At 54.2% G+C, this 27,693-nt stretch overlaps 1 protein-coding gene across 2 annotated transcripts in view; it reads right to left on the reverse strand.

The window, feature by feature from the left end:
- Nucleotides 1–21,157, reverse strand: part of LAMC3 (laminin subunit gamma 3) — a 79,361-nt gene extending 58,204 nt beyond the window's left edge. For both annotated transcript variants that reach the window (XM_039461527.2, XM_074394614.1), the window contains exons 1-2: nucleotides 20,696–21,157; nucleotides 3,464–3,768 (exon numbers count right to left, since the gene is read on the reverse strand). In XM_039461527.2, coding sequence (XP_039317461.2) covers nucleotides 3,464–3,768; nucleotides 20,696–21,074 — 684 coding nt within the window. In that variant the 5' untranslated portion in view covers nucleotides 21,075–21,157. The remainder of the gene's footprint in view (nucleotides 1–3,463; nucleotides 3,769–20,695) is intronic.
- Between the last annotated feature and the right edge of the window lie 6,536 nt (nucleotides 21,158–27,693).

Here is a 27,693-nt window from a genome sequence, read left to right on the forward strand (position 1 = left end):
CCCACCTCTGCTTTCTGGCCTAGGACCCGAGCCATCAGTCTGCAAGGACAATGGTCGTAAGGGAACAGGGTCAATCAAAATCTCTGAGACAGAGGATGGACGCTGGGAGAGAGAAGCCTTAGGCTAAATTGCAGGGGGCGCACCTTGATGCCTTAAAGGTCATTTTAGGGCCGGTGCGGTGACTCACGCTTGTAAGCCCAGGACTTTGGGAGGCTGAGGCAGGAGGACCACTTGAGACCAGCCTGGGCAACATGGCGAAACCCTGTCTCTACCGAAAATACAATTAGCCGGTGTGGTGATGCTCACCTGTAATCCCAGCTACTTGGGAGGCTGAGGGACGAGAATCGCTTGAACCTGGGAGGCAGAGGTTGCAGTGAGCCGAGATCGCACCACTGCACTCCAGTCTGGGTGACAGAGTGAAACTGTCTGAAAAAGTCATTTTAGGGCTGAACCCAGGCGCTGGAATCTTGCAACCTGTAACGGCTCCAGCTTAAGCTACGAGTGTGTGCTGGAGTTGATTTCAGATGGATCCCAGGACCCAGGCCGTGGCATTAAGGAGAAGCAGGAGGTGGAAAGCTCGGGCCCTATGTCCAAGGGGTGCTCAGGCGACCATTCAACTCTGGTGGTCTGACTCCGCCACAGCCGGGTCGGCCTTCCCCTCCAAAGTCCTAGGCCCCTCCATGGGGGTCAGAGGGACCCAAGACCCAGCAGCCACATCCTTCCTTCCACGCTCCATGTCCTTTGAGAAAGCACCTGCCCCCTAAATGTGACCAGAGGGAGCATGAGGAGAAAAGGCAGACTTGCCTCTTTGTCTTTCTCTGCTGGTTTCTGTTCAGAAGCAGCAGGGAAGACATTTCTCAAAAGGTCATCTCTCCATCAGGGACAGCGTACAGAACACATGAGGTAACAGACAGAAAACCTCCAACAGCCAAGGGTCTCCCCAGAGTGGCGGCCACACAGAGCAGGTGGGAGCGGGCTGGCCCTCCCCACCTGTCCTCATCAGCCCTCAGCTGACGCTCCCTCCCTCCCTCTATCTCTCTCTTCCTCTCTTTCTTACTTTCTTTCGAGAGGGAGTTTTGCTGTTGCTGCCCGGGCTGGAGTGCAATGATGCGATCTCAGCTCACCGCAACCTCCACCTCCTGGGTTCAAGCGATTCTCCTGCCTCAGCCTCCGGAGTAGCTGGGATTACAGGCACCCACCATCATGCCTGACTAATTTTGTGTTTTTAGTAGAGACGGGGGTTTCTCCATGTTGGTCAGGCTGGTCTCAAACTCCCGACCTCGACCTTGCTGGGATTACAGGGGTGAACCACCGCCCCTGGCCTCGGCTGATGTGTTCTAATCTACAGAGCTCTGGAGCCCGGTGGAGAAGAAACTGTAATTTTAAACAATCATGACGACATATGTACATTTTTAGTGTGATGAGCAGGGTCTGGATGTCTGGAGATGTGGTTCTGTGTGATAAAGGATTCAGCTCGTCCAAAGAGGGGCCGGGCCCTTTGCCCTGGATCCTGGGGACATGAAAGTATCCCCGTAGCCTTTCATTGCAAAACATCGCAGCTCTGAGCCTCGCAGCTCTTCTGAGTTCCATGGGTCCTTATAGCGAATCACTAAACCCAAGGGTGGTCCTGGGAACTCTGAGACGACGACTCCACGTGTTTTTGTGCCACCTATCACCAGCGGGACACAACTTCTTTTTGGGTCTCAGTGTCCCCTCTGGAAACAGGATTCTAACCCCGGTTCCCTTGTTATCCCAGATGGGCAAAGGAGACACTCTGGAAGTCTGGAGGGGAGGAGAGGGCAGGTTCCCTGGGCTCAGACAGCTCTTGGGTCTGAACCCAGGGAAATGAGCAGCGGTCTCCAACCCTTTCAGCACCAGGGATGGGTTTCGTGGAAGACAATTTTCCCACAAATGGGGTAAGTGGTGGTTTGGGAATGAAACTGATCCACCTCAGACCATCAGGTGTTATAGATTCTCACGTGGAGCGTGCACCCGGTTGCTTTTAGGAGAATCTAACGCAGCTGTGGCTGATCTGACAGGAGGCAGAGCTCAGGCGGGAATGCTCACCTGCCTGTCTGAGGCTCACCACCTACCGTGTGACTTGGGTCCTGACAGGCCATGGACAAGGACCCATCTGCAGCCAGGGGTTGGGGACCTGTGGACTAGAGAGCCACCCAACACACCTGCATGTAGATGAACAGCTGTGGACACAGATGGGTGCGGATACCAGCAGGTCCCACACCTGGGCGGACCCACGTGGGCGGAACTGGAGGGCCCTGAACAGAGCGACGTGGCCACAGGCCTGCCGCCCTCTCTACCGCGACAACAGGGACGGGAGCTGTCGTGCACGAGAATCTCCACAGTATGGGTGGGCATACTCTCTGTGCCAAGTGCCGCACTGGTCAGGGTGTGTGCATTCCCGCGACCCCACAGCGGCCTCTCCAAAGGGGCCCCCACTGGCCACATGTGGCTATCTAAAAAAATTCAATATAAAATCCAGTTCCTCAGCTGTGCTGGCCACATTTCATGGTGGCTGCTGGCACCCTACGGGACAGTGCAGTTAGAGGCGTTGTCCGTCATCGGAGAAAGTGCTGCTGGCTGACGTGGCCTTACAGGGGAGAACCCAGGACTCTGACCCCAAAGCCCATGTTCCTGTTATGTTTTTCCATTTTCATAGGAGCCGTTGGAGACACACAGGCAGGCCCTGTTATTAACTCACAGGAGGAGAAAGAGAGTCCCGGCAGCAGAAAGTTCCAGAAAGAATACCAGTCGGAAGCCTGGACACTCAGGTGCTGGCCTGGGACCCTCCACTGCCTCATCTGTGCCCCTGGAAAATGCCATCCCCCTCCAGGCCTCAGCTTCCACGCCCACATAAGGAAGGGGCTGGGTGGGTTGGCAGTCCTCCCAGGAGCCACAGGGCTCCCTAGGAGGCCAGAGAAGGGACAGCTGTGGTCCGCTGAGCGGCCCTTCTCCCACCTGGTTCATTAGCAGCATCCGCAAGACTCAGGTGTGGCAAAGGCTTCTGAGGCAGAAAGCTTGAACACCATGGGCTTTGTGGCCGAGTGCAGTGGCTCACGCCTGTAATCCCAGCACTTTGGGAGGCCGAGGCTGGTGGATCATGGAAAGTCAGGAGTTCAAGACCAGCCTGGCCAACGTGGTGAAACCCCCGTCTCTACTAAAAATACAAAAAACAATTAGCCAGGCGTGGTGGCGGGCACCTGTAATCCCAGTTACTTGGGAGGCTGAGGCAGAATCGCTTGAACCCAGGAGGCGGAGGTTTCAGTGAACCGAGATCGCGCCACTGCACTCCAGCCTGGACAGCAGAGCAAGACTCAGTCTCAAAACAAAAGTAAAACCATGGGGTTCTGCAGGCTCCTCACCCCGTGTCCTGGCACACCAGACCTTCCTACTGCTGTGACCCAATCCCAGCCCCGTCCCGACCCCGCAACGCCTCCTCTCTGACCTGCAGCCTAGGGCTCTCTTCGAAGTTGTAGGCGCTGGGCCGGCCCTCCAGGGTGGAGAAGGCCACGTTGCCCCCACTCAGCGGGGAGATGTCGCTGAACTCGGAGGTGCAGAAGGCCACACGCTCGTCCTCACCGGGGCGCAGGTACTGGCCCTCGGGCCGGCTGTAGGTCTTCTGGCACGAGGCGCTGTAGAACTGGTAGGGCTCCCATGGGCCGTCGGCTCGGCTGCGCTTATAGATGGCGAAGCTCTCGGGGCGACTGGTGTGGAACTTCAGCCTCACGTAGGTGATCTCGTAAGCCTTCCCTGCAGCCAGGAAGATGAGGGCTCGTTTTCACGGAAGGGGAGGGAGAAATGGAATCCCGGTCCGGCGGAGCAGACAGCTGCATCGCATGCACTAGTTGGAAGCTGTCTGGAGTTCTGGACAGAGCATGCCACCATCCATTCCTAATGCCTGGTGGGGCACTGGAATGGACAATGCCACATGCTTTCCAAGTATTTGCTGTCCCTTTTCTGGGTCACCTCGCCGTCCTGCACAGGAATCTCTGTTGTAACACCCTGACAGGCAGCCAGCTCTTTTCGCTCAAATATCTCCAGCAAAGGGATATTGCCACATTCTGAGAAAGCCTGCTCTACCATTAGAAAGTTATTTCTTTTACTATACCCCAACAAAGCCGATCCTTCCACTGTGCCTTCAGCCTCATCCCTGGCAATGACTACAGACCTCGTAATCCTAATGAAATCCTCCCTGGACCCCTTATTCCTCCAAGTTTCTATCTTCCTCCTGTTCCAAATTTCCCACGAGAAGTCTAAATCACTGCCCCACAGCCTCATCTCCCAACTCAGCTTCTCTGGGCCACTCCACAGAAGACACTGCACTTGCAAAGTTACGTCACCCACAGCCCCCTGTGGCCACGGCAGGAGGCCCCTGCCTCGCCTCGTCTCCTGGGCCTGCGATCATGCCCACCACCTCGGAAGCCGCGTGTCCCAGGGCCTGCACCCACTCTCCTCTCTATTGCCTGCCTCGGCCCCTTCCTGAGCCCTCTGCTTGCTCCCTGAACTCTGTGTCTTCTCCCTTCCCTGGGCTTTAGCCCCACTCCCAGGCCTGCCCCCGACACCCAGATTGGGGATCTACAGGCTTTAGGCACCTGCCTGCCCTCCGCTCCACCCTAGAAGCACCCACAACAGTCGGCCTGGCTCCGTCCCGATGACTCACCTACCCTGGGAGGCTGGGTAGGAAGGATGGCTGTGGTAGAGGGAAGGGGGTTCCTAATTCCCCCTCTTCCCTCATGGGATGTCGACAGGCAATGCCTAAGAAGAGGAAAACCCCGACGCGGCAGTGAGCACAGGGATGGGAGATAAAACACCCCGATAAAAAGCATCCGGGAGCAGAAGCAGCTCAGACAGCGCGGGGTGGAGGGGGGCTAGGGTGCAGGTGTGGGAGAACTGTCGCCTTTCACGGTTCGAGCTGGGAAGTATCTGGCTTCTACGCTGAGGGCGGGTATGCTTTCAACAATAAGAAGGAAGTACAGCCTGAATTTAAAAAGGCAATTGCCCACTGCTTGAAATGCCACCATCTCCCCCCATCCCCCAAGTTTAGGACTCCATCCACATACCCCCTCCTCTCAGAAGCCCAACTCAACCTTAAGCCCTAATCCTACAGCCCTGACATCCCCCGAAGCCAGAGGAGGGGGTCTCCGGCAACGTGCCCCATAGCTAGCCTCTGCAGAGTTACCTGCTCAGCGTTGGGCTCCCCACGCTGGACAGAGTTCCTTACTGCCAGCACTGGTGTGTCACCTGTAATCTCTGCCACCCCAGTGCCTAGCTATGTGCCTGATTCCTGGCAGGGATTCACTGAGTGTTGGTGCAGGAACAAATGAAGGAAGGGAAGAACGGCCCACACAGGGAGCCCCTCCTGCGTGTCTGCCGCTGGCAGCAGCCTCTCACTCCCTGGAGCAGCACAGAACATGCCCGGTTCCCTCCCCAAGGACGGCTTTCTCTTCCCTGAACCTTCCATAACCTGGTCCCAGAGGCCCCCAGGAGGCTGCCTGCTGCCGCCACCATCTTCCTTAGGTGCCGAGGACAAGCCACTTTTGTCCTCTGGGGAAACATCTTGGCTCTAGGTAAAACCTGGGCACGGTGGTCATGCCTGTAATTCCAGCACTTTGGGAGGCCAAGGCGGGTGGATTACCTGAGGTTGGGAGTTCGAGACCAGCCTGACCAACATGGTGAAATCCTGTCTCTACTAAAAATACAAAAATTAGCCAGGCATGGTGGTGGGTGCCTGTAATCCCAGCTACTTGGGAGGCTGAAGGCAGGAGAATCATTTGAGTCTGGGAGGTGGAGGTTTCAGTGAGCCGAGATCAGCACCACTGCGCTCCAGAAAACGAGTAAATCTTTCGGACTTTGCATTAGAAGAGCCTCCTTAGAAATGACACCAAAAGCACATGTGACAAAAGATAAAACACATAAGCTGGACTTAATCAGAGCTTCTGTCCTTCAAAGAATGCCACTGAGGAAATGAAAAGGCAACCCACAGAGTGGGAGAAAATAGTTGCAAATCATGTATCTGATAAGGGACTTATCCAGAATATATAAAGCATTCTTTTTTTTTTTTTTTTTTTTTTTTTTTGAGACGGAGTTTCGCTCGTTACCCAGGCTGGAGTGCAATGGCGCGATCTCGGCTCACCGCAACCTCCACCTCCTGGGTTCAGGCAATTCTCCTGCCTCAGCCTCCCGAGTAGCTGGGATTACAGGCACGCGCCACCATGCCCAGCTAATTTTTTGTATTTTTAGTAGAGACGGGGTTTCACCACGTTGACCAGGATGGTCTCAATCTCCTGACCTCGTGATCCACCCGCCTCGGCCTCCCAAAGTGCTGGGATTACAGGCGTGAGCCACGGCGCCCGGCCATAAAGCATTCTTACAACTCAATAATTAAAAGACAAACAACCCAATTAAAAACGGGCAAAGGGGGAGTAGGTTGCCTGAGCCCAGGAGTTCACCATCAGCCCGGGCAATGTGGTAAAAGCCCATCTCTACAAAAATAAAAAAAAATGAGCCAAGCATGGTCACCTGTCCTCCAAACTACTTGGGAGGCTGAGGTGGGAGGATTGATTGAGGCCAGGAGGTTTAGGCTGCAGTGAGCCATGATCACACCACTGCACTCCAGCCTGGGCAACAGAGCGACACTCTGTCTCAAAAAAGAAAAACCAAAACAGCAAAGGTTTTGAATAGATATTTCTCCTAAGTGGATATATGAATGGCCAAGAAACACAAGAAAAAATACTCCATATCATTGGACAGCAGGGAAATGCAAGTCAAAACCATAATGAGATTCTCTACACACCCACTCAGCTGGCTGGAATCAACATAGATAATAACAAGCATTGGTGAGGAGGTGGCGGGATTAGAACCCGCATACACTGCCAATGGGAATATAAAATGGGGCGGCCACTTTGGAAAACAGCCTAGCAGTTCCTCAGGATGTTAGACACACGGTGATCACAGGACCCAGCAATTCCACTCCTCAGCACATATCAAGAGAAATGCAAACATTTAACACACATCCGCACAAAACGTGGACATGGATGTCCATGGCAGCATGCCTGTAACCGCCAAAGCATGGAAGCAACTCTGGCGCCCACCAACTGAGAAGTGAATCAATAAAACGCGGCCAATTACCTGATGGAATAGGATTGGGCTACAAGCAGCAGCGAAGTGTTGACACACGCAACCACAAGAATGAACCACGAGAACGTTCTGCTAAGTGACAGGAGCTAATCACCAAAGACCACATATGATGAGATTCCCCGTCAATGTCCAGAACAGGCAAATCCACAGAGATAGGAAGGAGACAGGTGGTTGTCGAAGGATAGGGGTTCAGGATGGGGACTGGGGAGGAACAGAAAGTGACTGCTAATAGGTACAGGGTAATAAAGGTGTTGCCAGCCAGGGCCAGTGGCTCACATGTGCCATCCCAGCACTTTGGGAGGCTGAGGCTGGAGGATCGCTTGAGCCCAGGAGTTTGAGACCAGCCTGGGTAATATATCGAGATCCTGTCTCTTAAAAAAAGGAAGAAGAAGAAAGAAGAAAGAAGAAAGAAGAAGAAACAAAAAACTTAGCTGGGTGTGGTGGCTTACATATGTAATCCCAGCTACTTGAGAGGCTGAGGTGGGAGGATGGCTTGAGCCCAGGAGGTAGGGGCTGCAGTGAGCTGTGATCGTGCCACTGCACTCCAGCCTGGGCAACAGAGTGAGACCCTGTCTCTGCACCCCCCAAAGAAAGATATTCTAAATTGATTGCGGTGATGAGTGCACAGCTCTGTGTATATACTAAAAACCCCTGGATTGTATACTTGAAATGGGTAAGTTGTATGGTATGTGAATTATAGCTCCTAAAGCTGTTAGATATACTATGTATGTTATTGTGGTGTTATAATAGATACCAGTTTTCAGGCCAGGTGTGGTGGCTCACACCTGTAATCCCAGCACTTTGGGAGGCCGAGGTGGGATCACTTGAGCCCAGGGGTTCCAGACCAGCCTGGGCAACATAGCGAGACCTTGTCTCTAACAACAACAAAAATACATATATATGTGTTTTCATCCACAGCTCCTGGCTCATGACCCCCAAAGCCTCCTTATGGTATTTTGTGAGAATTTTGGGGGTATTGAGCCTCAGCGGCAGGCTTCTGCCCTCTCCTGTCCTCTCTTAGCTCTGAAGTTCTCCCCCATTTCTGCCTGTGGGTCTCAAGACCCTCAAAGACAGGATCCCACCCTACACCCAGGGGAAGCAATGCTGATGCATGAAGCTTCCATACAAACCCAAGGACAAGGGTCGGGAGCTTCTGGATGGCTGAACACGGGGTGGTTCCTGAAAGGTTTCATCCAGGAAGGGCATGGAAGCCACCGCCCCTTCACCGTTCCTCACCCTGCCCCTCTCTTCATCTGTGTCCTTTGCAATGTTCTTGACACTAAACCGGTCAATGTGTTACCCTGAGTCTGTGAGCTGCTCCAGCAAATTGACTGAACCCCAGGAGGGGGTCATGGGAAGTTGCCACGAGTCAGTCCAAAGTTTCTGAGGTCCGGACTTGCGACTGGGGTGTGTGGCGGAAGACAGTCTTGGGGACTGAGCCCTCAACCCGGGGGATGGGATGCTACCTCTGAGTAGATTGTGTTGGAACTGAATTAGAGGACACCCGGCTGCTACAGCTGCTTGTTACGTGGCGGAGGAAAGCCACGCATTTGGTCCTAGAAGTCTTCTGTGTTGATGACGGTTGTGGTCTGAGAGCAGAGGAAAAACACTGTTTGAGACATTTTCCCTACACAGTTATCTATGTGTATAATTGGACCTCACATCCATTAGGATGGCTATCATCAAAAAAAACAGAGAATAACAAGGGTTGGGAAGGAGGTGGAGAAACGAATCCTCGTGCTCACTTGGTGGGAATGTGAACTGGTGCAGCCATTACGGAAAACTGGCGGTTCCTGAGAAAACTAAAAACAACGCATCATTTGACAGCCTGGAGCAGTGGCTGTCTGCTAAGGTTTCCATTGCGCCTGCAGAAACCGCGCCCCGTGCTTTCTCTCTGACTGCTTTCTGCTTTCTGTGGCAGCCGAGATTGAATAGAGGGATACAGGAAAAAGCATGGAGAGAAAATGTTTGCGACTCCAGAATAACCTTGTAGGCAGGGAAGAGCCTGCCTTACTCCAAGCAAGAACCTACAATTTGAGTGTATGCCGGAAGTGTTGGGAAGTAGGACCTACCCTCCTCACCTGGTTGATGACTCTTACAAAAGCTTAAAGGTTAAAATGAATTGAAAGCAAGCCAGGTCCATTTGGGGGAAAAAAACCCAATAAAACTGAAAATAGAAATGCCATATGATCCAGCATTTCCACTTCTGGGTGTATATCAAAAATTTTTGTGTTACACATATTTGGGGGGAAAAATAATAATCAAGGTTGGCTGGGTGAGGTGGCTCATGCCTGTAATCCCAGCACTTTGGGAGGCCAACGCAAGCAGATCACAAGGTCAGGAGTTCAAGACCAGCATGGCCAACATGGTGAAACCCCATCCCTACTAAAAATAACAAAAATTAGCTGGGCATGGTGGGAGCCGCCTGTAATACCAGCTACTCGGGAGGCTGAGGCAGGAGAATCGCTTGAAACTGGAAGGCAGAGGTTGCAGTGAGCCAAGATTGTGCCACTGCACTCCAGCCTGGGTGACAGAGCAAAGTTCCATCTCAAAATAAAAATAAAAATAAATAAATAAAGGCATCCTCCTTCTTCCCCTGGCCTCTCTATTCACCAAAACAAGAAGCTGGTGAATCATCTCCATCCTCAGCCAGTGACCTCAGCATTCACCAGATCACTAGCTCATTCTCTGGAATATTCCTTGTGTTTGCCCTGCTCCCTGTCATTCTCTCAGCCCCTCATCTGTCCCCTGATTTATTGCAATGGTCTGGAATGCCCGGCCACCTCTCTTTGCAAACGTAGTCATGTCTCAGCTCAGAGCGTACCTCAGAATCCTTCTTAACACAAAGTCCTAGGCAATAATCAATCCAAGGAAAACTGTTTGTTCTCCCCAGGTTAGAGAATAACTTAGCTATCTTTTGGCTCTTTTAGACTTGGCAATCTTAATTCCTATTTGGGGCTTAGACTTAGTGCCAAGTTGGGAGGGCTGTGAGGAGCCCAACCCTGGTTTAGCCAGGGTCGTGTCTGGCATCATGGCCATGGGGAGTCCCCAGCTCCTCATAGGGAGTCCCCACACCCAGAAATGCCAAGAGCTGGGATGGGAGAGGAAGAACAGGAACAGTGGGTGGCCACATGGAGCTCAGGGACCCTGCTGTGTGTGACTCCCCCACAGCTGGGAGCAGCTTCCCCGCCTGGTTCTAATGCCCGAAGTGGGCAGGGCAGCCTCACCCATGCATTCCCTGCTCAGCTTTCCACCCCGGCCCCTCCCGCCCCACTCCCCAGGCCACTGCTCCCCAGATGGCTCCAATTAAAGGGCTTTGTTTTGTTTCCATTTTCCCAAAGCAAGCCTCTTCATTCTGAGCTCATTCTGCCTGGTCAGTGCCGGATGTGGGCCGGCTTGATTTTATGACTGTCCCGGTGTCATTCTTGATGGGCTTTATGTTCCAGCTGGTTGGAGAGGACACAGCTTGGCGCTCCTGCTGTTTGGCTTGGGTGGTGGGGGTTGGCTCTGCTGTGCCCAGCTGCTGGTTCGGCCAGGTGAAGACTGGGAGGGGTGGGTGGGGCCTCCAAGGGCACCAGCACCCCCTCCACCCGCTTCCTAGGCAGCCCCTTCTCTCTGGGGCCCCACAGACCTCTGAGGAGGAGGGTACCCTGGTTTTCAGCAGTGGCTTTGGGGGGCCTGCGGTCAGAGAGAAACATCATGACACCAGGCAAGTCCTTCTCCCTGAGCCTGATTCCTCACCAGTACACGACACGTTTGGGGGTCTCAGCCAGACAGTGCAGGTGAAGCACTTGGCAAGGTGCTCACTAAATGCTGGCTATTGTTCAACAGAGACTCACCCAGGGATCACGCCTGGCAGACACACTAGGGGCCGTGTGATCCATCCTGTCAGGCCTGCCTACTGTCGCCACTCTCTCACCGGATTATAAAGTCCTTGAAGGTCCAGATCCTGCCTCGGGTCTACTCGTTCATCTGGCAAGCACTTACTGAGCACCTCCTATGCGCTATAAGGATTCACGGCACCTGCTCCAAGGGGAGGTTACAGGTAGGGAGAGAGGGGAAGGTCCTGGTTTTTCATTTTTTTGTTTTTTGTTTTGTTTTTCTTTTTATTTGAGATAGAGACAGAGTCTAGCTCTGTTGTCCAGGCTGGAGTGCAGTGGAGCAATCTCGGCTCACTACAACCTCTGTCTCCTGGGTTCAAGCCATTCTCCTGCCTCAGCCTCCTAAGTAGCTGGGATTACAGGTGTGTGCCACCAAGCCTGGCTAATTTTTGTATTTTTTGTAGAGATGGGATTTCACCATGTTGGCCAGGCTGGTCTCGAACTCCTGACCTCAGGTGATCCGCCCGCCTCGGCCTCCCAAACTGCTGGGATTAGAGGAGTGAGCCACCACGCCCAGCCGAGACAGGCAGGTCTTTACAGAACAGGACAGAGCAGCCCAGGGAGGCTGTGGGAGCACCAACAAGGCACCCAAACCTATGGTCCCAAGGATGAGCAGCCATTTGCCAGGGAAAGTGAAGAGAAGGTACATTCCACACCAGGCAGGATGTCAGCAGAGAGGGGCCACCTCGAGGTAGAGCCTGTAGTTCAGGCTGGCAGGAGCATGGAGAGGGAGGAGGGGCAGTGGTGACAGGTAAGCTTGGAGCATGTGATCCAATAAGCTGGTGGGATGAGCAGGGGTGCATGGGAGCCAGACAGGTGAGCAGAGCAGAAGGAACAGCATTCTAGGCGGAGGGAACAGCATATTGGGCGGCCTGGAAGTGAGGGAAGCCAAATACTCCCAAGCAGTGTCACCGCCAGCTACCAGTTGAGGATGACATCTTGGCTCGGCTTTCCTGATAGGATCACAGCTGTCTCAATCACCCAGAAGCCTCATTAGCCCTGCAGCTTGTGAGGGTCTGGGCTAGGGCGGCAGATTTTAATTCTTGTTGTTGCTGTTTAAAAGATCTTGGGGCCATTCCTTTCCCAGCCTTTTGGTTGCCTTTGAAAGAAATATTTCCCTCACAAAGCAGGAATTAAGCTGCTTTCTTGGCCCCTCTAATTAAAGCTTTTTTTTTTTTTTTTGGTGGGGGGGAGATGGAATCTCGCTCTGTCACCCAGGCTGGAGTACAGTGGCCCAGTCTTGGCTCACTGCAGCTTCTGCCTCCTGAGATCGAGCGATTCTCCTGCCTCAGCTTCCAAGTGGATGGGATCGAAGGTGCCCACCACAATGCCTGGTTAATTTTTGTTTTTGTTTTTGTTTTTCAGTAAAGACAGGCTTTCACCATGTTAGCCAGGCTGGTCTCCAACTCCTGACCTCAAGTGATCCGCCGGCCTTGGCCTCCCCAAATCCTGGGATTACAGGCGTGAGCCACTGTGCCCGGCCTCTAATTAACTCTCGTAACAAAAAGTCCCTGCCGTGTCTCTGTGATATTGCTCTGTCTTCTCTCACCTCCTGGTTTGGCAAGGGTGGAGAAGCCGGGATGTTTCCTATCGCGTGAGGCTGTTCGTTTGCATGAAGTCCCAGTGACTGCCTTTTTCCGATCATGCTTCTAGCTGCCAGCTACCTTTTAAGTGGCTCCAAGCTCCCCTCCTGAGAGGTGTCTGACTGTTAGATGTTTACCAAGGAGTCTGCGACAGCGACCCGCAGCAGCCCACGCACAGCATCCGTTAGTGAAGGCACATCTGGGCCGCCCCCCTACCTGGTTCCAAGGCCCGGAGCCTCTGCTCCAAACACACACGGACACAAGGCCGCCCCCAGATTCGGACTCTGCTTGCTCCACACGCTTTCTTTTAAGGGGTTGGGAGTTACGGTGCCAAGCTGTGCTGCAACAGAACTTTGAAAAACATCTTAGAACATAGGAAGGCGGGTGCTTTTAAAAAAAAAAATTGTAGAAATGTGTTTTCTCCAGTTTTTAAATTAGAACAAGCTTCATGAGAGAATATTGGGAAAATGTAGAAAAATGGAAAAAGGAAGAAAAATCGCTGTAAGTCCTGAGGACAAGCAGCTTCCCAGTTTGATGTCTGTCTTTTTTGCCTACTCTTTAGGGATTTTAAAATATAAATCTGATGATTCCACATATACCAACTTGTGTCTTTTTCTTCATTCAACATTTTGACTTCAGCTCTCCATGCGTATTACAAACTCTTTGTCAGCTGCTGCACTGAATGGCTCCAATCATCATGTGAATTTATGTCCTGCAATTTACTTAACTGTTCCCGTATGGGTCCAATTTCTTCCGACTATAAAGAATGCCTTGATGAACATTTTCATGCATTAGGACCCTTCCCTTATTTGAATTCCCAGAAGCAGGATTCCTTTGCCAAAGGCCAGGAATATTCTTGTGGGTCTTCATCCACGTCACCAAACTGCCTTCCCAAAGGGCCGACACGTACTTTTGCCCAAACCTTCTTTTACTGTGGTAAAATACACGTAACGTGACATGACATTGACCATATTAACCATTTGTGCCGCTCACGTGGTTGTGCAACTTCGCCACCATCCATCCCCAGAACGTCTTCACCTTCCCTAACTGGAACTCTGTCCCCACGATGCATCCGCTCTGCAGTGCCCCTCCCCCAGCTCCTGGCGACCTCTGTTCTACCTTCTGTCTCTGTGGATTTGACTATCCCGGGCTGCCTCATGTAAGTGGAACGTCATAGCATTTGTTCTTTCCAACTGGCTTCTTTCCCTTAGCATAATGACCTCAGGGTTCATCTATACTGGGCTGTGTGAGAATCTCCTTCCTTTTCAGGGTTGAGTAATATTCTACTGCATGAATGGACCACATTTGCTCCTGCTCCTTTCACCCCTTGGTGGACACTAAGGCCGCCTCACCTTTGGCTGTTGTGAAAATGCTGTTATGGGTCAGGCGCCGTGGCTCACACCTATCATCCCGGCAGTTTGGGAGGCCAAGGAGGGCGGATCACCTGAGATCAGGAGTTTGAGACCAGTCTGGCCAACACAGCGAAACCCTGTCTCTACTAAAAATACAAAAAAATTAGATAGGTGTGGTGGTGGGAACCTGTAATCCCAGCTACTTGGGAGGCTGAGGCAGGAGAATCATTTGAACCTTGGAGGTGGAGGCTGCAGTTAGCCAAGATTGCACCATTGCACTCCAGCCTGGGTGACAAAGCGAGACTCCATCTCAAAAAAAAAAGCAAGCAAGCAAATGCTGCTGTGCATGGGGGGTCCTTGCGGCCTTTGTACATGGGGGTCCTGGCATGGCACCCAGAGCGGTCGGTGTTGAGGAGGCTGCTGAAATTACCAGCCAAGGGCTCAGGTGGAGACTAAGCCAGGGCAGGAGATGTAGGAGGAGTCTTGGATGTCCACCATGATTCAAATAGGCAAAGCCAGGGCATGAGCTGTGCAAGGTCATGGCTGCAGGAAGGGCCTGCCCGGGGACAAAGGGCTGCAGGGAGGGGAGACAGACCAAGCCGCTGGAGCCTGGGCAAGCAGAGCTGGGGAGGGCAGGGCTGGGCTGGGAGGACGGCGGTGCTGCTGTGAACGCTGTGGCTTCGGAGTACGGGAGGCACCTGGAAGGCTGGGGGCCCTTCGTCCCTGAATTCTTCACTCCCTCTCTCTCAGCGAGGAACCACAGCGCAGTCCTGCCACTTCCTGGCTCTGTGGCCTTGGGCAAAATACCTGAACTCCCTCAGGTTCACTAGGCAAGTGACTGCAATGCAGTACCTCAGTTTCCCCATTTGCTAAATGGGCATAACAATAACAGGGCTAAATCAGCAAAGGCCTTGGAAGCACTCGGAACAGTCCCAGGCCTACAGCACGTGTTCAACTACATTTTCCTTTTTTTTTTTTTTTTTTTTGAGACAGGGTCTTGCTCTGCTGCCAGGGCTGGAGCACAACATTATGATTGTGGCTCACTGCAGCCTCTAACTCCCAGGCTCCAGCGATCCTCCCATCTCAGCCTCCCAAGTAGCTCGGACTACAGGCACTTGCCCCCACACCCAGCTAAACTGTTCATTTCTCCTTTCATTTTTGTAAAGACAGAGTCTCACTTTGTTGCCCAGGCTGGCCCTAAACCTCTGGTTCCAGTGACCCTCCTGTCTCTGTCTCCTAAAGTGCTGGGATGACAGGTGAGCCTCACCCAGCCTCAATGACATTTTCGCTGTTCTTCCATTCATTCGCCTGACCGACATTTACCCAGCACCCTGCGCGGTGGGCAAAGGCAGGCTGGGTGCTGAGGTACTGCTATGAAAACAGGCATTCCTTCTGGCAGCTCAGAGACAGGAATGGACATAAACAAACCAAACCCTCCTACAGTGTCACCCAGACTCTGGTGGAAGGAGGAGTCCGGGCTGCAAGGATGCAGGGGCGGGCCCTCTGCCTGACCTTGGAGGGGGAGCGGGGGCTTTCCAGAGGAGGCACCGCTAAGATGAGTGGGGCAGACGGGCATCCCCAGGGCTGGGCACAGGGGTCGGCAGGCATGCGACGGTTTTATTGATGAAAGAGGCGTGAGTTAGGCTGCAGGTGGGAGGGGAAGTGTGCCAGGCCGAAGCCACAGCACATGCAAGATGCCAGAGGAGACAGAGTGCCACGCCCAGCCAAGGTCCTGCTGAAGGGCGGTGTGGGAGGTGGACAGGGGGCCACGGGAGGCTGCCTACGCCCCTCCTGGGCTCTGGGACTTCCTACCCCTGCAACTCCTGGATTCCTCCTGGTAGGCCCAAAGAGAGCCAGGTGGCCAAGGCCAGCTGGGCCCAGGGGCCTGGAGGGCAGGCAGTTCTGTGGGTGGGTGGATGGAGGCCAACCAGCCGCTGCCTTGACCCCCTGCCCTGCTCAGGGCTTAGCGTTCCAGCCAGAACCCCCAGGGAGCAGGAGGGAGGACTTGGCCCCCAGCACTGGCCCAGGCCAAGGCGAACGCAGCCGCCCACTCGGCAGGAAGACACAATGGAGCCAAGGCTCCAGAGACCCAGCTGGCTCCAGGGCCCCTCGGGGGCCGCAGGGTCCCCTAACGTACAGCCCCCGGGGGCCCGGCTCTTCCCCAAGGCTGGCCAGACCCCAGCGTCTTCTCGGCGTCTGCACTCGGGCCATCCAGGCCTGGGGGTCTAAAACCCACGGAGCTGCCTCTGCCTCCCAGTGCTGTCCCCTCGGCCTGGAGCACCCTTCCCTCTTCGGTCAGCTCCTACCATCCTTCAGGTCTCAGCGAGGCCCTTCCTGACCCCGGTGCGCATCCTCAGAGCACACATCGTCATTCGCAGCTCTGCTCAGCACAGGCTGCCTTCTGGTGAGCCCCGAGCTCCCCAGGACAGGGGCCGCACATGGTCCTATTCACAGCTGCTTCCTCTGGCCAGTGAGCCGAGGCTGGGCGACCACCAAGCAAACGGCTAAAGACAAGCAAGAAAACATCAACTCCGTGCAGGGGCATCGCGGACTTGTGGGGGAGGGAGGGGAGGACTCGACCACTTGGGGACTCCGGTCTTTCTGTGGTTCCAGGAGATTCTCAATGACCCACGAAGAGTGTAAGAGGGGAGGAGACCCCCCAGCCCACCGAAAGCCACAGCCCACGCTGTTCCTCCCAGGACCGAGGCTTGAAGCACAGAGACCAGCCTAGCCCAGACTCTTCATTCCCAAGTGCAGGAGACGGGGGAGGGTCCCGGGGCCACCATTTATGGACTTGTGTGACCCTAAGCAACTGACCTCACCCTCAGAGCCTCAGTTTCACTGTCTGTTCATGAACAAAGCATGCCGGTTTGGGATGCTGCCTGGGCACACGGTGAGAGCCCTGGAATGGTCTGTCCACGCCCCCCGCACCCCCACCAACTCCCAGGCCTCAGCCTTGCGGTCTCCCTGAGCCTTGGTGGTGGGCTGGGGCTGCCAGACCCCACTGCCGCCTTTCATCCCAGACAGGAAGGCTCGGCTCAGAGATGACGGGAGGATCTGAACAGATGTCTGAGAGCCACGGGGGGCTGGGAATGAGGCGACCTTCATCTCCTCCCCTGTCCCTCACCCCATTTCCTCCAGGAGACCCTGGGCCAGAGCTGGCCGCCCACTCTCCCCTCCCATGAGCCTTCAAGGAGAGGGAGCCGTGGGGGACGGAGCCAGCAGAGGAAGCCTAAGGATCAGGAGGAGAGGCTGTCAGACAGCCTCCACCGGGGACACCAGCCACTCCAGACCTCTCCTTCCCCTGCTATTGTGCAAGCCATGGCTTAGCCTGGTGCAAACCTAAGTCACAGGAAACCAGAAAGAGGCCAGATCTGGGGCTGCTGGGCCCCCGGCGCCCCTTGTGGGTAAACAGAGCCCGGGGTCAGGATGTCTTTGAGGAGGCAGGGTGGCCAGGACCAGCATTTCCCAATCTCCGCAGGAGGGCCCACCCGCAGGGGAGCCTTGGCCCCAAGCCGCCTCAGCAGCCATGGTGGTCACACATGAGGACTGCCAGGGCTCCGACCCGGGCTCAGGAACCCCAACAGCTGCTCAGGAGGTGGCAACTCACATCTGCCCGGTACAGGCGAGGAAACCGAGGCTGAGAGGGGATGCCACTGGCCCAGTGAGTGGCTCTGCTGGGACTAAGTCCAAAGCCCCTTTTCATGATTTCTACCCTATTCTGCCTCCTAGAGCAGGCAAAAGAGAATGCTGAGCTGGGCCCAGAGCACAGGACAGAGGAGGTGACCCTGTCATTCATTCATTTGTTCATTCTTTGCTCACTGGACAAACACTTCTGGACTCTCCCTTGTATTCCTGATTTTCAGTGACAAAACAGAAAGAATGCTCATGGAGAGTAAGACACAGCAGAGTGTGTGTGTGTGCGTGTGTGTGTGTGTGTGTGTACGCACGCGCAAGCGTGTCTTTGCTCTGCATTGACCGTGTGGAGGCTCTCGGGTTCCTTGCTTTTAGAAGGATCAGAGCCACTCTGCTTCTAAAGTTCTAAGCAGAGTTCAACGAGGTCCCACAGCTCCGCACAGGGCCTGGCACACAGCAGATGCTCAGTAAACAGGAACTGCCCCCAATCCAAAAACTTGGCTGTTTCCCCCACCTTCCTCCCACCTTGTTTGTGCCTGGGCTGAGTCCTTTCCTTGGCCCCTGGGTTCCCAGGACACATGTGACACCCTTTATCATGGAGCACTGTGTCTCCCCCGTGACTCCCCACCCTGTCCCAGATTCTTTCCCTGTTGCCTTGGGGTCCTGCCAGCTCCATCCAGACAACTCCTCTAGACTCCCCCCTCCCCCTGGTTTCCTGTCCCCTCCTCCTTTGTCCCATCCAGAAACCCCACCTAGTGATTCAGATACACCGAGAGAAAGTGACGTGGTCCCAGAAGAAGGGAGCTTCTGGGGTGGCAGCCAGCACCTGTGTGCTCTGCAGAGGGGGCTCACAGTCCCCCCACCCCACTCCAATGTCACTTTGCAGCCCTCCCCAGGACACTGTCACCAGGCTGTGGTGGAGCCAACTCAGTTGATAGGTGGTGGAACTCACATCAAAGACTTTATGCTCTGACCTCTGATGTCCATGAATGTCCACGCTCAGATAGTCACTTAGCAGCTGTGTGCCTTTGGGCAAAAGAACCTCTCTGAGCCTGAGTTTTCTCATCTGAAGCGTAGGACACAGTCCCATCATCTCTAATCCAAACTCCCAGGCTCCAGATGTGTTTGGAAATTGAGAACTTTTCTTTCATTTTTGAGACAGTTTTGCTCTTACTGCCCAGGTTGGAGTGCAATGGCATGATCTTGGCTCACCGCAACTTCTGCCTCCTGGGTTCAAGCGATTCTCCTGCCTCAGCTTCCCAAGTAGATGGGATTACAGGCATGTGCCACCACACCCGGCTAATTTTGTATTTTTAGTAGAGACTGGATTTCTCCATGTTGGTCAGGCTGGTCTCAAACTCCCAACCTTGCTCACATGATTCGACCACCTTGGCCTCCCAAAATGCTGGATTACAGGCGTGAGCCACCCTGCCTGGCCAGAGAACTTTTCAGTTTAGAAAGTTGATGCAGGCCTTATACCATATATTGTGCTAATACCCCCAGTGGGGTCGGGGGCTGCAGGCTGTACTCAAATGAGATTTCAGCAGCAAAACCAATGAATATTCATTCTCACTAGGATAAACATAGCTTATAAATAGCCTCAGGTCAGGTTTAGCAGCCAAAATGAGTTATAAAAATAATTTGAGTTTTCAAAGCTTCGGGAGACTGACCTCGAAGATAAGGGAGTATAACTAGTGATACCAGCCCCTCCCGAAAGGGCAGTGGGGACTGTAGCAGGAAGACACTTAGTGCATACCCAGCCACAGAGGACATGGGAATCGGGCTGAACTAGCGGGAGGAGACAGCATTCCAGCTCCCTACAGTGGGGGCGGGGGCTGAGAACCAGGGCCGGGTCCAGACTCCAGATTCTTACTCCTGGAGATCTAAGGGCTCCCGCACCTCCACAAGTCATGAGCAGGGCAGAGAGGGCATGCCACCCACAGCAGCTACGCAGCAGCAGGAAGACACTCGATCCTCCTGCCCCGAGGGCTAAACTTTGCCTGTGCAGTGATGACCGTCACAGCTTCCATCTTTCAGAAACCATCCAAGGACTGCAGGCAGCCTCAGGGGTCCACTGAGTAGCTGAAGTTGACCAGAAGATCCAAGATCAGGAGCCCCTGCCCTGGAGGGTGACCAACCCACCCCCTGGTGTGTCATCTCCTCGACAGTTCCGGTCTAGGATGGAAAAGCATTAAGGGGACTGTAAATGCAACCTAGAACCCCAGCTCTGCCAGGGACTCCGGCCCCTCCCGCCCACGGGGCACCCCTCAGTCTACCCTTCTGGCTACCAAGGGGTCCAGGTCCTGTTTTTCTTTCTTTTTTTTTTCCTTTCTTCATTCTTTCTTTTTATTAAGAGAGAGGGTCTCACTCTGTAGGCCAGGCTGGAGTGCAGTGGCACTATCATAGCTCACTGCAGCCTCGACCTCCCAGTCTCAAGTGATCCTCCTGCCTCAGCCTCCTGAGTAGCTGGGACCATAGGTGTATACCACACTCAGCTATTTTTCTTTTCTTTTTCTTTTTTCTTTTCTCTTTCTTTCTTTCTTTTCTTCTTCTTCTTCTTTTTAGACGGAATCTAGCCCTGTTGTCCAGGCTGGAGTGCAGTGGGCCCATCTCAGCTCACCACAGCCTCCACCTCCCAGGTTCAAGCGATTCTCCTGCCGCATCCTCCCGAGTAGCTGGGACTACAGGTAGGTACCACCACACCTGGCTAATTTTTCGATTTTTAGTAGAGACAGGTTTCACCATGTTGGCCTGGAACTCCTGCCCTCAGTTGATCCGCCCACCTCTGCTTTCCAAAGTGCTGGGATTATAGACGTAAGCCACTGCTCCCGGCCTGTTTTTCTTTATTTTGAACTCCTGGGCTCAAGCGACCCTCCCGGTTCGGCCTCCCAAAGTGCTGGGAATTCAGGAGTGAGCCATGGGGTCCAGCCTAGTTCCTATTTCTGAGTACCCCCCTCCTCACCCCATATCTGGGTCCTGCAGCCCTGCGCCGAAACCCCGGGCCACACAGCAGCTCAGGCCCCAGCCTCGGGCCCCCAATGGGGTGGGGACAGGGGGTGCGGTGGTGGCGCCCCCAGCCCGCGCTTACCCAGGTTGAGGGTGATGTTGACCGAGTTTGGGTACTGCACGCCGAAGGCCATGGACGGGCTCTGCCACCAGGTGCTTTCGTCCTCGCTGTGGAAGTCGGTGAGGTAGGTGGCGTTGTGGTGGCGCTGGGGGTCGGCGGCGTCGCAGCGCTGGCACTGCGCCCCCGCGCCCGCGGCGCCCACGTGGGGGCAGAAGTCCTCCGGCGGGTTGCCGCACGTGTGCGAGGCCTGGGCGCGCCGGCCGAACGCCGCGTTCTCGAACACGGGCAGGCAGCGCTGCGGACGCCCCGCGCCGTCGTAGCACGCGCCCATGCCCGCGCCGGCCGCCCGCGGTGCCAGCAGCGCCAGCGCCAGCCCCAGCAGGAGCGCGACCGCTGCCATGGTCAAGGGCACCGACGCCGCGCGCTCTGCCTGCCCCGCTCGGCTCGGGTGGGCGCGGACCGCGCGGGGCTCCCAGGACCCGCCTTCCCGGGCGGGCGGGACCGCGGCGGGGCGGGGAGGCTGGAGGGAGGCGCGGCCGGCGGTGGCCCCACCCGACCAAAAACACAAGGAACCGCGGCGTCCCCGGGCGCCCACCCCACCTGCTGGACGTGCCCGGCAGTGCGCGCTCAGGAGTCCGCCCGGGCCTCTTGGAGCCTCGGTTTCCTCGTCTGTGGTGTGGGGTCGGTAAAGATGCAGCCTCATTACCGCGGTTCAGAGGCTTCGATGCTGCTCAGTAAATCGAAACTGCTCACCGGTGCCTCCGAAGTCCCGAGATAAAAGGTGACACGAGGATCTCTACCTGCTGCTACGGTTTGCGCGGCTCCTCCTAGCAATAAAGCGCGCCCTGGACAGGGTTGCGAGATGGCTCTGCACGGCCCCTGTCGCCCTTCACCCTGAGAAGCACTCCTGCCGCCGGCTGCTCCCTGCTCTCACGACAAAGAGATCCTAACCTGATATTAGTGACAGGGGTACCTGGTCTTGTCACAAATGTCACCTTGGAGAGGCCTTCCTTGTCTTCTGCCCCAGCCCCCATAAATGCCCCCTTTACTCCACATGAATTCACATTAGCAAATCGAAGGAGAAAAGTCAGTCGATAAAATGTAGCAGCCAGGCCGTGCGCGTGGCTCACGCCTGTGATCCTAGCACTTTGGGAGGTGGAGACAGGAAGATAACTTGAGGCCAGGAGTTCGAGACCAACCTGAGCAAAATAGTGAGACCCTATCGCTGCAAAAAATAAAAACCTTAGCTCGGCGTCCTGGCGTAAGCCTGTAGTCCCAGCTACCTGGGAGGCTGAGGTGGAAGGATCCCTTGAGCTGGGGAGGTCAGGCTGCAGTGAGCTGTGATTGTGCCACTGCACTCCAGCCTGGCCAACAGAGTCAGATCCTGTCTCAGAAACAAACAAACAAACAAACAAACAAACAAAATAAAATAAAATAAAATAAAATAAAATAAAATAAAATAAAATAAAAACAGCCATTACCAGAAAAACTCTAAGGAAAACAGAAATAAATTTCCTGGCTGGGCGAGGTGGCTCATGCCTGTAGTCCCAGCACTGTGGGAAGCTGGGGCAGGTGGATCACCTGAGGTCAAGAGTTGGAGACCAGCCTAGCCAACATGGTGAAACCTGTCTCTACTAAAAATACGAAAAAATTAGCTGGGTGTGGTGGTGCATACCTGTAATCCTAGCTACTCAGGAGGCTGAGGTGAGAGAATCACTTGAACCCAGGAGGCAGAGGTTGCAGTGAGCTGAGATCGTACCATTGCACTCCAGCCTGGGCAACAAGAGCAAAACTTCATCTCAAAAAAAAAAAAAAAAAAAAAAGAAAGAAAGAAAGAAAATTTTCAGGAACAAGATGAACTGTAGTTAGTGGGTGGTTCACTGCCAGTTCTTTACAAATGATTAAAACAATAAAGTTCTGGAAAGGACTACAGAATAGACCCATGGAATAAGTTATTTTTCAGAGCTATATCTAAGTAGAGTTAGTATATGATATTATCACTGGTACTTAAGATTATTTTGGAAATTCTAGCTAATGCTATAAGACAACAAATGTAAAAGATATCAATGGTTATATTTTCTATTTACCTGAAGATACATCTAGAAAATCTAAAAGATTCTACTGACGACTAATTAAAATTAAGAGCTCAATAAGATGGCTGACTACAGGATAGAGTGCAAAAACTAATGCTAGCGATAGGCATTTTCCAGCTGGGAGTGGTGGCTCAGGCCTGTAATCCCAGCACTTGGGAGGCTGAGGCAGTTGGATCACCTGAGGGTCAGGAGTTCAAGACCAGCCTGGGCAACATGACAAAACCGCATGTCTACTAAAAATACACAAAATAGCCAGGCGTGGTGGTACGCCTGTAATCCTAGCTACCTGGAAGGCTGAGGCACAAGAAGGGCTTGAATCCAGAAGGTAGAGGTTGCAGTTAGCCGAGGTCGTGCCACTATACTCCAGCCTGTGCAACAGAGCAAGACCCTGTTTCAAAAAAAAAAAAACCAAAACACACAAAACACCTGATACCAGCAATAATGTAGAAAATGGTAGAGCACTTAACAATAAATCTAGTATGACATCACGAGATATAAATGAAGCAAATTATATAACACTACTGAGAGACAGAAACCTGAAAAAAACGGCATCTGTATTCAAGGATTTCCAACTGTCTAAATATACAAATTCTGCCCAGGTTAAAATATCAATTTAATGTAATCCCAAATTATTTTTTGATGGTGTTATGGAAGCTTCTTCATTAAAGTTTTCTTTTATGGTCAAGAACATGATTGCAGCAGACTCTCGGTGGCCCACCCCGCTCCCCTGAGCTGGGCTGTGCGCCCATCCAAAGCCAGCTCATCTGTCAGGCATGGGAGACATGGCAGCCCGCAGGAATTTTAGAAACCCAAAAACATTGATCTGATTTCTTTAAAGTCAGAAGAAACAAATGAAAAAAAGCTCTTTTAGGCTAAAGAACATGTTTTAACATATGATATTAATATACCTGTCTTTAGATCAAAGCAGTTGTCGAATAGAATTTTTTAAAATGTTAGTGCCTGGGAGGCAGGTGTTCCTTATGACCAGCTAGTGGACGACGAGAAAATCCCAGCCTGACTCCCAGGTGAGCCAGCTCAGTGTGCAGTTATGGGACCAGAATGGACTGCCACTGCCCTTCCAGCCGACTCTGGGGTGGCTGTGAGGATAGTGGTCCCAATGCACAGTGTTTGTGTGCCTGGGAAAGATTCACAGGAACTCACGGACTGTGGCAAGTGGCTTAGCAACTCATGCAGCAAGGCTGGTGGCAGGGGCATGCGGACGGACCTGTGGGAGGGACCGGCTTTGTTCTGGACCCTCCAGAGCTCAGGACCGTGACGCAGGTGGAGGTGAAGAGGACAAGGAGGCCAGCATCCTTCCTCCCAGGCTCCACAGCAAAGCAGACCCTGCCCCTGCCACCCTAATTCTCAGTCAGTGACTCTGCTTGGATGAATTAGCTGGTCATCTTCTCAATGCAATCTGCATGACACAGAAGCCATTGGCCACATGGTGTTCAGTGACACACCTGGGCTCAGATTCTATCTCCACCACCTGTGTGGCTGTGGAGGGTAATGAAGCCCTGGTTCCCCCTCGTTTTTGGATGCCTCCCTGATACGCGCAGATGGCCACCCTAGGGGCTACTCTTCCTGGCCGCTTTGCCGCTAGAGTCCTGCATGCAGAGGTCCCACCAGCCGGGCGTCTTCGCTTGAGATGTGGAAGGTGGGGGTGAGCAAAGGCCATCTTCTGCCCTTCTGGTGGATTTTTCTGGTGGCATGTGAGGTCACAGAGAAGGGAGGTTTTCAGCCCGACCTGCTTCCCATTCTCCAGCCCTGCGTGTGCTGAGAGGCCTCTGTGTGGCGGCAATAGCAGGAGCAATGGCTTACTGATGCTTCTGTCCAGTCTCTGGATTGCAGGCACAGCTGTGAGTTGTCAGAGCCAACAGCAGTGGCAGCCTCAGAGGTGGTGGCAGCTTCCCTGGTGGGTCGCTTCTGTAGTGTCCCAGGTGTCAGCCCCTCTAGTCCTCCCAACCATCCCCTGAGCACTCAGTGCCCTGTGTTCAATCCTTCCTGTTGGAAATACACAAGCATTTGGCAAGTGCTTGGTCCAGAGCTCAGCGTGGAGTGAGGGCTCCACAAATTGTTATTGCTATGATTCCTACAAGATCCTGCCCTTCTGAGCCCACGGTCTGGTCAGAGAGGAAAAGAGCGCATTAAAAAATAGCCTAATTGGCCAGGCGTGGTGGCTCATGCCTGTAATCTCAACACTTCGGGAAACTGAGGCTGGTGGATCGTTTGAGCCCAGGAGTTCAAGACCAGCCTGGGCAACATGGCAGAACCCCGTCTCTACAAAAAATACAAAAATTAGCCAGGCATGGTGTTACACAGCTGTAGTCCTAACTACTCGGGAGGCTGAGGTGGGAGGATCACTTGTGCCTGGAAGGTGGAGGCTGCAGTGAGCTGTGATGGCACCACTGCACTCCAATCTGGGCAGCAGAGTAAGATCCTGTCTCAACGAAAAAGAAAAAGAGAAAAAAGAAAGAAAGAAAAGAAGAGAGGAGAAAAAGAAAGAGAAAGAAAGGACAGACGGATGGAAGGATGGAAGGAAGGAAGGGTCTTTTTTTTAGTTAAAGAAAAGAAGGAAACAGCCGGAGGACACTCCAAGGCTTGTTCGAACCTGTTTTATAAGAGTGAGTTGTCATTTGTCCCTCAGCAAATGCACTGTTGCCCATGGTCAACCCCCCACTTCCTGCCCCCCTGGGCTCGCAGTCAGTGAGGCAGAGGCGTGATGGGCATAGATCTGGGAGCACTGGCTGACACATGCAACAAGACAGTGCCTGGAACGGGGGGCGGGGGTGGCTCGTTCTGCCTGGAGTTGGAGGAGGCTTCCCAGAATTGGCGGCATTTAGGCTGGGCTGTAAAGGATGCGTAGAGGAAAGGGCGTCCCAGGCAGGAGCACGCGCAAAGGCCCAGAGGCGTGCACAAGCAGGGGAGGTCGGCTGTGTTTGCAGCGTTGGGTAGGGAGCTGGTCCTGAGGATTGAGACCGGAGCAGGGCACAGGGGCCAGAGGGCGTGGGCCTCTTGGCAGTGGCAGTTTGTCCTGTGAGGGTCTGCAGGGACTGGAGGTTGTGAGCCTCTGGCGGGGAGGGGGTGACAAGGACCCCGGCCCGGTGTCCCCATTGCCAGCCCTGAACGGTGTTCAGGAGCCTTTCCGGAATGGAGGAGAACCGCCAGGCGGGGCAAAGACTAATCCTATAGGAGCTGGGCTGGCCCTCACCGACCTCGCCCAGCCCTAGCAGCAGCCCTTGAAGGGACCGTCCTGCCGCCGGCGCTGGCGACCTCACTTCTCATCTGCAGAGGTCTCCCAGCCCCCTCCCTCACCACTCCCACCCTCTCTCCGCATTCCCGGCTCTTCTCCCAGCGCTCACCGTCCAGCTGCTCAAGTTCACCAGGGACCAACCACCAGGTGGCGATGTTGGCCACATTACGGGGACAGGCCCCTCTCCGGCCCCTGGTGGCCCAGGACACCCCGGGCCGTGGCTGCACAGGGCAGGGGAGCCGACCAGCGCCGCGGGGGGCGCGGAGCTCCATCGGACAAAGCCCCTTCCCGAGGCCACGTTCTGGGTGAGTGGTACGAGCACGTCTCGGCCCCAAGAGCAAGAGACTGCCCTCTGTCCCCCTCCAGCCTTTCCCCAGCCGCTTGGGCGTGGAGCAGCCAGGTTGATGGGGAGCCCAGAGGGGAAAGGAGGGGCTCAGAGCGGGGGCGACTCCCTGGAACACAGCGGGCGTGGGCAGACCCAGGGCCAGAGCCAGGCCTCCCTCCATCCCACTCCTGAGGACAAACTCCCTGGGCCCGCATCCCGAGACCCCTCAGCCTCCATGGGAAGGCCAGCGGGCATTGGCCTCTCAGACTGACCGCTATGTTCAGACAGCGTGAACAGAAGGGATGGCACTGTGGGTGGAGTGGTAAACGTCCCCCGCTTCCCTGTGTCCTGGGATCCAAGAAAATGGGCGTATAGAAGTTGTTGGATCCAGGGCACAGGCTGTACAAATGGGGAAACTGAGGCCCAGAGAAGAGAAGTGGTTTGTTGGGGACACATTCAAGGCAGGATGTGACCAGGTGGCTCCTATTCCTGTGGTCGGTTCCTCCTAGGATAGGGTTCAGGGAGGGGCTGGGTGCCCACGGAATTCAGGCAGCAAAGTGCACCCCTCAGGCATAGGGCTGTCTGCGAACCCACAAAATGTCTCAGACTAACCCCCCATATCTGGGCGGCAAGGGGATAATAAACACCTATATTTCCAGAAGGGGCTGGGAAGGAGCCAGGAAAACCTAGCAAGCCAGCCTTTGGGATGCACTGGGGAGGTGGGGGGAGGGGTGAAGGCTGCCAGCTCTGCATGGGGTGGGGGTAGTCTCTGAGCAGCACCTTCCAATGGGGCCCCCTCCGGGGACAGAAATGAAGCCAACAGGGCTTGGTGAGGGTCTGCCCATTGTTCCAGCCATAGCAGGGAGCCAGGGAGGGCTCTGGAGCAGCAGATCGCCCAGGCCTATTTCCTTTTGGAAGATGGGAGTGGAGTCCAGGGGACCAGCCTGGAGGTGGTGTGGTAGGAGGAGCAGATGTGCATGCATATGTGTGTGTGTGTTCCATGTGTCTGGTATGTGTGTATGTGTCCAATGTATGTGTGTGTCCAATGTGTGTGTGTGTCCAATGTGTGTATGTGTGTCTCCGATGCTTGTGTGTGTGTCTGATGTGTCTATGTGAGTGTGTGTGTCCGGTGTGTGTGTGTCCAGTGTGTGGATGGGTGTGTGTGTTCAATGTGTGTGTTTCCGATGTGTGCATATGTCTCTGATTGTCCAGTGTGTGTGTGTGTTCGATGTGTGTATGTCCCATGTGTCTGCTATGTGAGTGTGTGTGTCCAGTGTATGGATGGGTATGTGTGTCCAATGTGTGTGTGTCTTCGATGTGTGTATGTGCATCCAATGTGTGTGTGTCA

Source organism: Saimiri boliviensis, chromosome 2 (genome assembly GCF_048565385.1).
Source record: "Saimiri boliviensis isolate mSaiBol1 chromosome 2, mSaiBol1.pri, whole genome shotgun sequence".
NCBI classification, from domain to species: Eukaryota; Metazoa; Chordata; class Mammalia; order Primates; family Cebidae; genus Saimiri; species Saimiri boliviensis.